This window comes from Cervus elaphus, chromosome 25 (assembly GCF_910594005.1).
Source record: "Cervus elaphus chromosome 25, mCerEla1.1, whole genome shotgun sequence".
NCBI lineage: Eukaryota > Metazoa > Chordata > Mammalia > Artiodactyla > Cervidae > Cervus > Cervus elaphus.
Window position 1 is genome coordinate 28,314,309 of NC_057839.1, and position 13,283 is coordinate 28,327,591.

General features: G+C 44.7%; 1 protein-coding gene across 3 annotated transcripts; it reads right to left on the bottom strand.

Annotated features, from left to right (window-relative positions):
• Nucleotides 1–4,820: 4,820 nt before the first annotated feature.
• FST (follistatin) lies at nt 4,821–10,553 on the bottom strand. 3 transcript variants are annotated; one of them, XM_043887766.1, is made up of 6 exons: nt 10,025–10,553; nt 7,876–8,067; nt 7,221–7,439; nt 6,674–6,898; nt 5,791–6,018; nt 4,821–5,039 (listed from the first exon to the last, which is right to left on the bottom strand). In XM_043887766.1, exons 1-6 carry the CDS (start codon nt 10,107–10,109, stop codon nt 4,957–4,959), a joined length of 1,032 nt encoding a protein of 343 aa, XP_043743701.1. In that variant the 5' UTR covers nt 10,110–10,553; the 3' UTR covers nt 4,821–4,956. The 3 variants fall into 3 exon arrangements, with proteins under 3 accessions (XP_043743701.1, XP_043743700.1, XP_043743702.1); XM_043887765.1 differs by having other exon boundaries at nt 5,791–6,021; XM_043887767.1 differs by having other exon boundaries at nt 4,821–5,317; nt 5,791–6,021.
• Nucleotides 10,554–13,283: the final 2,730 nt, after the last annotated feature.

A 13,283-nucleotide genomic window follows, 5' to 3' on the forward strand; every position in this document is an offset into this window, starting at 1 on the left:
ATCCAGAGAATATGTTTTTAAGTGTCTGAAGGACTCAGCCACAGGAATCTTGATGGTACCAGCCAAGATATCTGAGGTCCAAGGATGGCAAAACCCAGGGACCATCCAATACTCATGGGGGGATTCCAGCTAAATTGAAGCTGGGATTTGGACATGTCTGGGCAGGTCTGCTGAATACGCAGGGCAGGCATGCCTGGAGTCTATTTACATGACAACTTTTGGCTGGAGAAGGATTGTTTGCTGATCTGAATGGAAAGTGGGATGGGAAGAACAGAAATGTGCCTGTCTTAGGACCCAGGTTTTGAAAAATGTTTTTTAATAAGTGAGTTTATTAATTAAATAATATATCATCTTTTTATATCAAGATAATTGTACAATATTTGAATTATATTAGGATTTTTGCTAGCTTGGAAATAATTTATTGCTATCTTTAGGAATCTCTAGTCCTCATGTAGGAGATCATATCAAAGTTAAAGACAGATTTAATTTAATTTACTTACCAGGGATTGTGCTGGGCGTGTGAATGAAAAGACAAAAGGCATGTTTTGTGGTTTTGGAAATGTTGGGTGATTGAATTTTTTCTAAATTTCCATGAAAAATAGTGTATCTCCATCTGTTATTTGAACTGTGAACTTTTGCTATAGCACCTAGAAGTTTGTGATATTTTGTTAAATATTAACATGGTTAAAATAGTTTAAAATTTAAAATAAATTGTTTACACTGGTGCTTCTGGGCTTGATTGGTGCCGTTCCTCATTCATTGTATTTCCAAGGTAGAGAGGTTGATGAACCACAATTCCACCCTTTTTCTTTTTGGCTGTGCTGCTCGCCTGCAGTAGAAGAGCAGAGTCTTAACCACCTGACCATGAGGGAAGTCCCTTTTTTTTCTTTAATTAATAACGAGTAGTACAGTCCTAGAGGACATATTCACTGGCTGTCTTTTTACATGCCAGGCACAGATCTAAGCACTTTACACACCTTATTTCTTTTAATCTTCAGAACACTATTATGAGGGAGACACTTTCACTGTCCTGGATACATATATGGGGAAACTGAGGCCCAGAGAAGTTAAATTCCTTGTCTAATTAATATATAGCAAGCAGTGGGGAGAACTGAGGTTTTGGGTTGGCAGTGCTTTAGCAAAGCTACTAATTACTCTAAATTTTAAGATGGCTATGGAAAAGAAAAAGCTGTTTCTTGGTATGGTTCAGGTGTCAGAAATTCTCTCATTGCCAATTTCGATTCTCTAGCCTTTGCAGTCACTGGAATTATTTTCCTGTCTTTTGGTCATGTAAAGTAATTTTTTAAATGACCCTATTTCAGTTGCTTTTCTAGAGACTGGGAAAAGCAGTCTACTGTGCATCTCTTCCCAAGAATGATTTTTTAAATTTCTAAACATTTATTTGATATGATTTCAAATTTATAGAAAAGTTACAAAAATATAGTATTAAAGATATCCATATACCTTTTACTCAAATTAACATTTTACTCTACTTCTTTTACCATATGTATGCTCTCTCTGAATACACATAGAGGGGGAAAAAACCCTACTTAAAACTGTATTTTTTCTTTGTAAATCACTTGAGAGTAAATTACATACGTTTTGGTCTTTCCACCTAAATACTTTAGTGTGTCTTTCCTAAGTTCAGAAATATTCTCTTGCATGCATATTACAATGATTAATTTCAGTAAATTTGATATTGATACAATGCTTTAATTTATGGACAGTATTCTAATTTTGTCCAGTGGCAATAATGTTATATAGTGCACTATCCCCCTTGGGTACAGGATCTTGTCTAAGGTCAAGTACCACAGTGCGCTGCATTGTTTGAGAATGATTCCAATTATGCCAGATTTTATTTTTGTTGTACCCATATGGGCTTCCCTGGTGGTATGGTTTAGGTGTCAAAAATTCTCTCATTGCCAATTTCGGTTCTTTCAATGCAAGAATCTGCCTGTAGTGCAGGAGACCTGGGTTCGATCCTTGGGTTGGGAAAATCCAGAGGAGCCTGGCGGGCTACAGTCCACGGGGTTGCAAAGAGTTGGACACAACTGAACGATTAAGCACACAGCACACATACCCATATGGGAGATAAAAATCTTAATTGAAGTGGACATCTGATGAAAATTAGATCCCTGATAGATTTTTTGCTATTTTTACTTGTTATTTTGTAATTCCTAATGATTAGGATGTACTCATACTAATTAAAACTAGTTACTAGTAACTGTTTATATTAATTACTTTATATGCATCAATGAGTCCTAACTGAAATTCTAACAGTAGCCTAATGGTATTAACCTAATTTTAATTTTAAAAGAGAATTCTATTTTTTAGTACTAATTAGCTTAATACAGGATTACTGGGAAAGTCAGAAACTCCAAGAAGGAAAATGAGAAACTGTCTGATGTTGGAGGTGAATGATTGATGCTGACAACTATGAAATAAAAATTTTTTAAATAAATAATCCGGATGTTGTTTAAAGGACAAGCTGTTGATTTTATCACTCACCCTTGCCAAGACACACATTGGTGCCTGTTAAATTTGGCGTTTTTACTCTGATGTCAATGACAACTTTAAAGCATCTGTAGCATCCCAGGATGAGGTAACAAATCAATTCCAGGAAAGGATGTGAAACCAGTCTGCCTGCTGTTTCCTTTCCTGAGTGTTCAACCCTAGTGGCAAGCCAGTACCTCCCAGGCACTACAGAAGTTCCCATCTTTGTCTTTCCCTTGGTTTTTGGCAGCATTGGTCTTCTGCACCTCTTCTCCTTTCTCTGGGAACAGGGGGCTTAAGGCTAACAGCACCGACAGGCTCCTAATTATTATACGAACTCTGCCCACCTAAGAGGCCCCTCTGCCTCCACCAAATTTCTCATTTGGTGACCACAGTTGAGAGCCAACGGTCTCCTATAATCCTCTAATTATTTATATTACAGAGGGTTTTCACAAAAGGAATACACTTTTGGAAAGAACCAGGGTCACAGTCTTTGAAAGAATACATTTGTTCAGCTATGTTTGTAATATTGACTGTTCTTTGCTCTTTCCCTCCTATGGTTCTAATCCTCACTTCTTTGCACCTTGTACTTGATATTTTTAATATACTTAGGCAATGAAGTAGCACAGCGAGTTGGAAACTTGTGATTATCTAGTTATGTATCACTATGTATTACAATGTATTACTGGGACAACCAGTTGATGCCCTTCCTGCCAATCTGAGGCTCTAGTAGTGTGAGTTGACTAAAACAAACTGCAAAACATTAATACATGTCCTCTTACCTTGAAAGTGTCATTATTTACTCTCCATGAACCATGACCATTGTGGAAATCCACCCCGCTCCATCTTTACCTCAAAAAGTCTCTAGAATTTCAACATTATACTGCCTTTATTTCTGTAGTTGACATTCTGACCTAGGTTGCGCTGCAGTTTATGTGTCTATTTTTACTTTTCCTTGTAATGTGCTTTGTTTAAAGATTTAAGATCTACTTTATTTAGATGAGGAAAGAGAAAGGGTGCCTTTGGTTCTGGAGATGAGCTTGGGACAAGGATATCTAAGAATATGATGTTTTTAAAGAGGAAACTTTAGGCTGGACACATTGCAAGGAGGGACATCTACAGTTTCCTCCAGTGCTGAGTGGAAAGTATGCCATCACTACTACAAAGGGGTGTTTGGACCTCAGATTCCTTTTTCCTTTTGAGGTGATCTGTAATTTACCTTGGAGTTCTTACTACCCTGGTCACTTAATTTCAGTGATAATTGTATTTCTCAACGAATGTATCATATACATTTTTACTCAAAAGTCCTAACAACTTCTTTTACATCATCAGCAGTTGAGACCATTGGCTTTTTAAAATTTTTTTATTTTTTCACTCATCATTTATTTACAAATACACATTATAACTTTTATATACATTGCACATTTACATGGTAGAAAAGTATAAAACTATATATTTAAATGAATTTATATTTAACTTGCCATGTTTGAAAATATAAAATTGCATCAGAAAAAAGTATTATGAAAAGCAAGAAACCTGAACTGATAAAGCTTTGATATACTTTTCATGACGCATTGGGTGAAAAGAACTAATTGAAAAGGTACAGCAGACTAGCTTTTAAAGGAAACACCTAACATAAGGTTGAATGTACAGCATTCCCCTTCTTTCAGGCTCCTGACACCCATATCACTCAATTCTTTGGATCTGTAACATCTTAGAAGTACATGATTAGAAACCCAACATTGCTATCACCACCTGCCTCACCGATGTCTTCATCACAACAAGAGAACAGAAACAGGAGTTTCCTCAAAGATGTATCCTCTGTACCTGCTATCTGAGTCAGAGTTATAATGCCTTTTGGTCAGTCAAGATTCCTTGTAAACAAAACCCGAGGGATCAGGTATGTACAGAACAGGCAGCAGAGAATCCAATAAATAAACAGGACAGAAACTGACATGCAAGTTGGTTAAAGTGGAAAAGAGTCTAACGACAGTTAAATGAAGGGAGACAGATGAGTGAGTGAATAGTAAGGAATGGACTTAAATGGTTTACAAGGGGAAAAAAAAGCTTTCACTTTACAAGCAAGAGACCTCACAATAAATAACAACTGCTCTTCCTTTCACGAATAAATTTCTTCAAAAACAAGGTGTACAGTCAACCAGACATTTTATGTATAAATTATAAAACATGACACAGTATAAATAAATGTCTACAAGTCTCAACTATGGGCCTCATCCAGTAGACCTCACAATGACTGCCTCTCCGGGTCCAATGAGTAACAAGGCGGCCTGGGAGAGAGCTTTAGGACAAAGGTCCTTTATGTATAGTTTTCCCCCCAAATAAATAGGCATACACTTATTTACAGTATGGACAATGTATTTTTTTTTTTACTTTTTTTCTTTCCTTTTTTTTTTTTTTTTTTTTGCCCAAAGGCTATGTCAACATTGAACACTGGTGGAGGGTTTACCACTCTAGAATGGAAGATATAGGAAAGCTGTAGTCCTGGTCTTCGTCTTCCTCCTCTTCCTCGGTGTCTTCCGAAATGGCTAGATGGGGGAATACAGGGGAGCTGCTGTTTAAATATGGACAACAACAGCGCAGAAGCAGCTCAGTGCATGTTTTCAAAGCCCTCTGTAACAGCCATATTACAGCGTTGCATTTTTATGTGGCTTGCAGTAAGATGCTGTTTTGTTTTTGGCATCTGCTGTTATGTAACAAGTTTTAAAAAAAAACTTTTTTTTTTTTTTTTAGAAACATTATCTATGAAGTCAAAAACTGCAGAAAGTTCTGAAGAATCAATGGCTCAGGTTTTACGGGCAGATTCCTGAAATTAGATAAAAAGCGCTCTTGTGTTCTAGGTATAACTGCTTTGGGTCCTTAATTTAGTTAGTAGGGGCAACTGCGCAAAGCAGCAGCCTATGTGTGATAACAGAAAGCTGTCTTTGAAAAAGAAAAAAAAAAAAACACCTTTGAAGTAGTTAGTTCAGATTCAAGTGTTAATAAAAGCAAACAGCAAAGCACACTACTAAAACAAAAGGAATTAGGGGCAGATGACTGGAATGGGCTATTTTAGAGGTGATCTTGTTGATGATCATCAGACAAGTCCTAAAGGCCCGGAAACATTTCAGGTGATTTTTTTTTTTGTGGATTGCTGAATTGCTGGTGCACTTTATCAGCTACCTAACTTAAACAGAAGTGGGCTCATCTGGGGGAAGTTTTCGTGCTTTCTAAGTCTCCATTCCCTAGGACTTGCCTGGGAAATCCTTAAACTGCAGCAAGGTTAGAAATCACACTTACAGTTGCAAGATCCGGAGTGCTTCACTTCCAGCAGCACGCCTGAGGAGCAGGCCGCTTCCTTCATGGCACACTCGCTGGCATAGGTGGCATTGTCACTGGCACAGACAGGCTCTTCAGACTTACTCTCAGGGCACAGTGAATCACAGAGGGAACACCGGCCTCTGCCAACCTTGAAGTCCCATAAACACTTTTTTCCACCAGTGCACTGGATATCTTCACATGACTTTGCTTCTAGAATATAATACACCTGTGATGAGTAACTCCATTCCCCTCGCCTTGTCCCCTTTCTCTAGTCTCCTATCAATAAATGAATAAATGTAAACATATAAAACATATTTTATTACTCACTAATGGGGCTCATGGAAATACTGTGCAAAAACGCTCTATAAAACTGAAACACACACATACTCAAAACTCCCAGTTTCCTATATACTAGCTTAGAGCATGAAAATACTGCAGTATTTCCTTAAAACAGGATTTCATAGTATCCTTCAGTGAAATATGTATTTGATTACTTCCCACAAGTGGGATCTTTTAAAAAAAGAAAGAATTCTATCAGTTATCAGAATCTGATAACAGATTTTAGGAACTGTTAAGTAATTATTTCTCGCTTCCAGCAAGTCTAGCACTTAAAAAAAACGTGTAAAATTGAGTGAGTTCTTAGGTTTCTAAGAAGGAAAATTGTTTCCTGTGTCTCGTTGGCATTTCAATATGTATGCCAATGCATCCAGAAGACAATGGTTTCCTTAAGGTGGTCATGACAGTTTACCGACTTTGATGAAGCTAGTTTTGGGAACTTTGGGGTTTATTTATTGGTTAAGCTCACAGTTTTATCACAGTTACAGACTTTTTCTCTTTTCCTTCCTCAATCCAGAATACCTACTGATACACTTTCCCTCATAGGCCAATCCGATAGATCTGCCCAGTAGGCAGGTAGCCTTTCTCAGGTGACAGGCACTGGGGTAGGTCACTCCATCATTCCCACAGAGATACTGTTCAGAGGAGGTGGGCTCTGGGCAAATTCTGTTACAAGTCACACAGTAGGCATTATTAGTCTGGTCCACCACGCATGTAGAGCTGCCTGGACAGAAAACATCCCGACAGGTTTCTGAAACAAAGAGGGAAATACACTAATATTAAACACGTTAATAGGTACCTTCTTCCGGACTGAGCCACTGGACAGTTTCAAGGAAATCATGAAACAGAAGCATTCGGCGCTAGGAACGAACTTTGGTAGCTCTGCAGTTTTTAAAAGAAAACTAAGACTCTAGGTTGAACCTTTAGTTTCTTAAGTAATCTTTAGAATATAAAGTTAGAAAGGGTTCCTTTATTTAGTATTATTATTATTAGGCTATTACTGCCCATCCCAAGGGTCTTGCAGTGGGTCTACCTCAAGCAGAAGGCTGGAGGAGGGGTCGGGTAGGACCTACTTTTACATTTGCCCTGGTACTGGACTTGCAGCTCTGGCTGCTCTTTACATCTGGCCTTGAGGAGCGCACATTCGTTGCGGTAGGTTTTTCCATCCAGCCCACACACCGGGCCTTTCCAGGTGATGTTAGAACAATCTGGGGCACAGACGCAGCGGGGTTTGTTCTTCTTGTTCATTCGGCATTTTTTCCCGGGGCCACAGTCCACGTTCTCACACGTTTCTAGGAGTTGGAAAGAGGCAGGGATTAAAACCAGGGTCAGGCACCATGCAGGTTAGCCAGGACGGCTGTGGGTGCCTTGCGCAATCCTGCAGCCAGGAGTCTGAGCCCAAGGGGCTAGGCTGTTGCCCGGAAGTTGAGAAGAGGGAAGGGTGGGGGACAGTGGGCTGCGACCGGTACCCGAATCTCCCTCAAAGAGCAAGGGTTGGTGGGCTTCACCGCCACATTTGGCTAAGAAGTCCGAGAACCTCTGGCGACCCTTGTTTTGCCTGTGTGTGACAGGCAAGATTCAGCCCGAATGGCTTACCAGCGCTGGGGGTGGTTAGGGGGAACCCACGAACAAAGCTCTCCCAGTCCCAAACCCCGGCTGGGCACTGAGGAAGCTGAGGGTAAGACGCCCTCTACTGAGGGCCTGCAGATTGGGGAGGAAGAGCCCTACCTTTACACGGGATGCAGTTGGGGGCGCCCCCATTGAAAATCATCCACTTGAAGAGCGTGTTGTCATTTACGTCCTCCTCGGTCCACGAGGTGCTCAGGCGGCCAGTGCTGCAGCACTCCTCCTTGCTCAGTTCTGTCTTGTACAGGACCTGACAGCGGCCGTTCTTTGCTTGGCGGAGCCAGCAATTCCCAGCTGCGGGGAGACAGGGGTGGGGAGGTGGGCAAGTGAGCGGGCGGCGCCGGCTGGGTGGCGGGAGGGAGGCAGTGAGCCGGCAGGGGGAGACCCGGCGGGGATGGGGAGGGAGTGAGCGTGGAGGAGAGACGGCAGAGAAAAAGCAGAAAATAAATCAGAGGGAGTGAAGGGGTGGAGAAAGGCGGGGGTGGGGTGGGGTGGGGGGACCAGACTGAAGAGGTGGGAGGTGGGCGATGGGGAGGGAGGGCGAGAGCGAGAAGCCCGGGCGCTCCAGCCATATCAATGTCAGTTACCAGTGACCCAGACACAACACGTGCAGCTTGCATTGACTTTTACTAGACTGTTTACTTTTATTCGTCCCATTTCATAACCTGCAGCGACTCGAAGAGCAGATTAAAGAACCTGACAAAAACAGGATGCGACGGATGTTTTTACATGTCGGTTTCATGTAGGCGGTATGGGTATTATTTGTGACAGGGGTTAAGAAAGTAGGAGAACTTAAGAGAGAGAAAAAAGAAAAAGAGAGAGCCAGCCAGCCAGCCAGACAGACACACACACACTCACACACACACACACATACAGCAACAGATCACGCAAAAGGCACTTCTGAAAAATGAAAGCAAAAAAGCAACCGGGCCCTGCCCGGCGCTGCCCCTCGCGGCCTCGAGGCGCAGCCCGCCCGACGGGCCGTTTTGCAATCCGCCAGACCCAAAGGACGCCCGCGGCCACCGCGATCTTTCGAAATCTCCGAGGGCTGCTTTCCCCGGCGCCCACGTCCCGGGCACTCAGGCAGCGCCTTGCTCCGAAAGGTGGGCAACTCAGAGCGGTAGTGCGTCGCAGGAGGCTAGGGGCTGTGCCCAGGGGGCCGTATACAACACGCATAAAATAACGCTAAAGCCAGGAAAGTTACAAGTCTGCTTCAAGAAAAGTACCGGGGTTGGGGGCGGGGGGGAAACAAGGTGGGAGGGGGACTTACTATCGTTTCACGGTTATATATACATATACATATATATACATACACACACACACACCCCTATCTCATACCTACCGAGATATCTTTGCAAGTAACCCCCCCACCCCCACCTTCTTCCTTTTTAATGTTCAGATTTTGGTCAGGAAGACGTCTCATGAATCATCCATATAACTTTAACAATAACTGGACCGCAAGCTGCTATTATTATTTTAAAAAATTCTGCCCAAAGACTAATGGAGATAAATCTAATTAAAAAAAAAAAAACTTTAGAAATTTGCTCTTATTGCATCTCAGAATTTAAATCAATTGTGGGTTCCTCACTGTTCTACAGAAAGTTAACAATCAGAGGAATGAGGCAAAAGGGAAAAAAATTGTAAACTTCTCAAAACAGTCCGGAGTAATTTTTTTTTTTTTTTTTTTTTTTTTGCGGGGTTGAGGGGAGGGGGTTAGAAGCAGCATCCACTAGGCAGAAAGCTACTTCCCTCTAAAATTTTCAGCACCCTCATTTCCAAGTTTGGGCAAAGTTTCTGAAACCACGTCCCCCAGTCACCGAGGAAATTTCAGTATTCCCCCCTCCCCACTCAGTCATTTTTTAAAGTATCCAAAAGATGCAGGAGGGAGAGATGTTAGATCGCAAATGGGTCGATTGCAATCTTCAGGCTACCGATGCTTGTCCCCTTCTTCAGAGCCAAACAGGGGAGATAACATCTAAACTCATTACGTCCAGAACTTGGAGCATCTAACCCTAACTACTGAGAGAGACTCACTCCCTTTCCTTTTAAAGGATAACCGCGCTCCAAACTCGGTTCTCAGTCCTAAACTGTCACTGCCTTCAGTTCTCCCACTCCTCTCCATCCCGGACTCGCTAAGTTGGTCCAACATCTTCCGAAAGCAGAGTTGCTCAGAACAGACCCGGTGGAGAAGCCCGAAAAGTACAAACCCCTGCCCTCCGCCGAGCCTCCCTGCGCATCCCGCCTCGCTTACCCTGGGCGCTGCGGTCCTCCATGAACTGGCAGAGCAGCAGCAGCAGGAGGCAAAGCCCGCCGGGCTGGTGCCTAGGACGGGCCATCCTGGGGGCAGGCGCGGGGAGAGGAGCGCGGCGGCGCGGGGAGCGGGCGCGGTGGCGCGGGGAGCTGGCGCGGCGGCGGGTGGCTCTGGCAAGCGGTGCGCGTCGCAGAGGCGAGCGGCGGAGGGCGCAGCTATCCCGGCGTAGCCCAGCGCTTGCCGCCGGCCGCCCGCGCGATTCAATGGACGTCAGAAGCCAGGCGCAGCCGCGCTTTAAATCTAGACGGGGGTCTCCGCGGTTTGCGGTGGGCGGTCTCCCAGTGTGTGGGGCAGTGGGAGGGCGGCCGCGAGCGAGGGTGTGCGCGGTTCCTTGGGGGTGGGGAGCTTTTAAAAGTTCAGTGTGAATCAGGTGACATTTCCCACCTTCTGGAAACCCTTCCCAATTATCTGGTGGAGGTGCCCGAAATCAAAGCGGCAGGAGGGGAATCGCCGAGTTCTTATTTGCGTAGGAGCGAGAGGGAGGGGGCAGGAGACCCGGGCGCGGGGGGGTGGGGGCGACGCTTCGGGGGTGGGGAGTGGGGAAGAACACCCACTTCAAGTCCTGCACGCCGCCGCTCGCTGGCAGCGCCGGCGCGCCCGGGGTGGCGTGTGTGTGTGTGTGTGTGTGTGTGTGTGCGTGTGTGAGTGAATGTGTGTGTGTCTGGCGCGGTGGGGGCGCTGGAGGCGGCGGCGGGCAGGGCGGAGCGGAGCGGGGCGGCAGGGCGGGAGTTGGTCTTCGCAACGCCGCTCCTCCGCTCCAGGAAGACTTCGCAAACGCCTGGAGAGCCCCGAGCTGCCTTAATACCCCGCCGGAGGTCCGGTCGCTGCCGTGTTAGGCCCCCGCAGCCTGGACGCGGGACCCCGCGACGTTGTCTGTCTGGGTCTGCGCGTGCCGAGCGCCGCGGCCACCCCCGAGCCCAGGGTTGTGGCTGGGAACCCCGGGCCCCGGCACCTTCCACCCCGGGCAGAACCTGGCGGAGACGCGGCCCTCCGTCTCGACGAGTTAGAAGCGAACAAAAATGTTTAACACCTCGGGCCGGGCCTCCCCCCACCGTCACAGTCTCTCCCTCTCCTTTTCTTTTCTCCCCTTTCACTTCGCAGCGTCTGGAGGAGTCGGAGCCCGGAGCGGGGGCGCCGACGTAGGCGGTCTACCCCCCTTCCGCGGCTCGGAGGCTCCCCAGTTTCTGTCCTGGGTCTCTCTGTCTCTCTCACTCCCAGTCTCCTTCTCAGTCTCTCTCTCTCTCGGTTCGCGGAATAAAAAAGATTGCAACATCGATAATGAACTTCTGTAGCCTCAGTTTATTAAGCACAGTGCCTGGCATTCTTCGCTGAAAGTTGGCGGGTCTCTCATTTATAACATTTTTGGCACCGCTGAATGAAACAGAGGAGGCGATATTTCCTTTTATATAAAACGATTACTTCACGGAAAATGCTATATTGTTTATTCCAAAGCTGCCTTTTAAATTTCTATTCTTTTCGCTTCTGGAGCCCGAAGAACAACAGACAGTGAAGTATGCAGACAAAATTCTTGGACATTCGCAGGTCACTGGGATTTTGTTCTACGGATTTCAAATCCGCCCCTCTTCGCCCCCCACTCCTCTATATCCCCCCACCACCGCCAGACTGCCCCCACCACGCCTCCTCTAGCCACCCCCCACCCCCCAACTTCCACCACCCGCCTCCCACCCTCTCCACAACTGCAAATAACTCAGTGATAACAGATTTTTTTCCACCAACTGCAGGAGATAGTGCTAATCTTTTAATAAAAGATCCCATTACAATGGGATCTGTCTGGACAGACTATAATAGATCCCGAAATACAGCCGTGCTAATATTAGAAGACAGTTGTTTGGGTGCCTCTCAGACGGGCCCAAGCCCCCCTTTGAAAGTGGGCATGAATCACAAAGCCCCGCGGCCGCCGCACCTGCACTGCGCGTATTCGGTGCAGCAGGCTGGTAAAAACGGGTGACCTCGCCGCTGCTTTTCGCTTTATAATTACCGTCCCGAGGACGAGAGGGGAGGGGCGCGGGCGGTCCTGGCGGAGTTGCGGGGGGGAGGGGGGGGCGCTGGCTTTTGCTCACTTCAGACGGCTCTGGGGGCTCCACATCCTTCTTAATCTTTCCAGATTTATTCTTCCTCTCTCTCTTCCCTCTTCTCTCTTTCCCTCCCGTCCGCCCACCCCTTCTCTTTTCTCTTTCCTTCCCTCTCCCCCGACTCTGCTCCTAGTCTCCCCGCTTTTCCCTCCCCTCTTTCTTTTCCCGTCTTCCTTTCTCTCTTCCCTCCAATGCAGCGTTAATGTAGAGTTGTTTAGTGCCCTCTAATGGCAGACGACATTAACAATTAATAGCAAACTGTCCCCTTTGCAGGAGCCGACACTCTATGGCAGAGTTCCAAAGTTGAATTTATTTCTTCTTTATTCAGGCAGATGGATATAGTGCTTATATAGTAATGTGCTGGAGGGAAAGTTTGTTTTCTCCCTTTCAAGTCCTCTTTCCCAGGGAAAACTTGGTCGAAAGAAAGGGGAGAGCTAACAATTATTTTTACTCAACTATTTTTTTTTTTTTAATCAGGGAGGGGTATGGGTATAGATTTGTCTTTTAATAGCAGCAAGAGATACAACTTCTGTTTTACCAAAGTTTATCAAACGTGTATCTAGGGTTGGAAAATAAATTCAATATTCTAAATATATAAATGATCTTAGATGGTTGGATCTCATGGCAGTGCTACCAATAGCCATTAAACGTTTTAAGATCCAAATGTAATTACATGATTTTATATTGTCTCCTGTTTAAGTATATTTCTTGGTCCTGAATCTTCTGTAGCCTCTGGAAGCTGAAATTTTTCACTTTTGGGCCATGCAAACCATTTAAATTCATTCCTGCTTGTGAAGTCATCTTGCCTAGAGGGCTGTGGGATCTTATTTTAATGCATTGTTTATTTTCTCAATACTTTTGGGAAGATCGTTTTAAAGACCACAATTTCCTCTTATTTTATAACCATATAGCAGTGAAAATAGTGATGTAACTTGAATGTTCTCATTATAATTTAACTTATTCATTCACTATACATGTGTACCCAGAATATATTGACATAAAAAGAGCATACCCAGTATGACTTTTAGGGGTAGTCTATGTGGCTAAATTAAGATTAAAATAAAAGTAATTTTGAGGGTTTAATCAAAAGATACTTGGATTTTTGA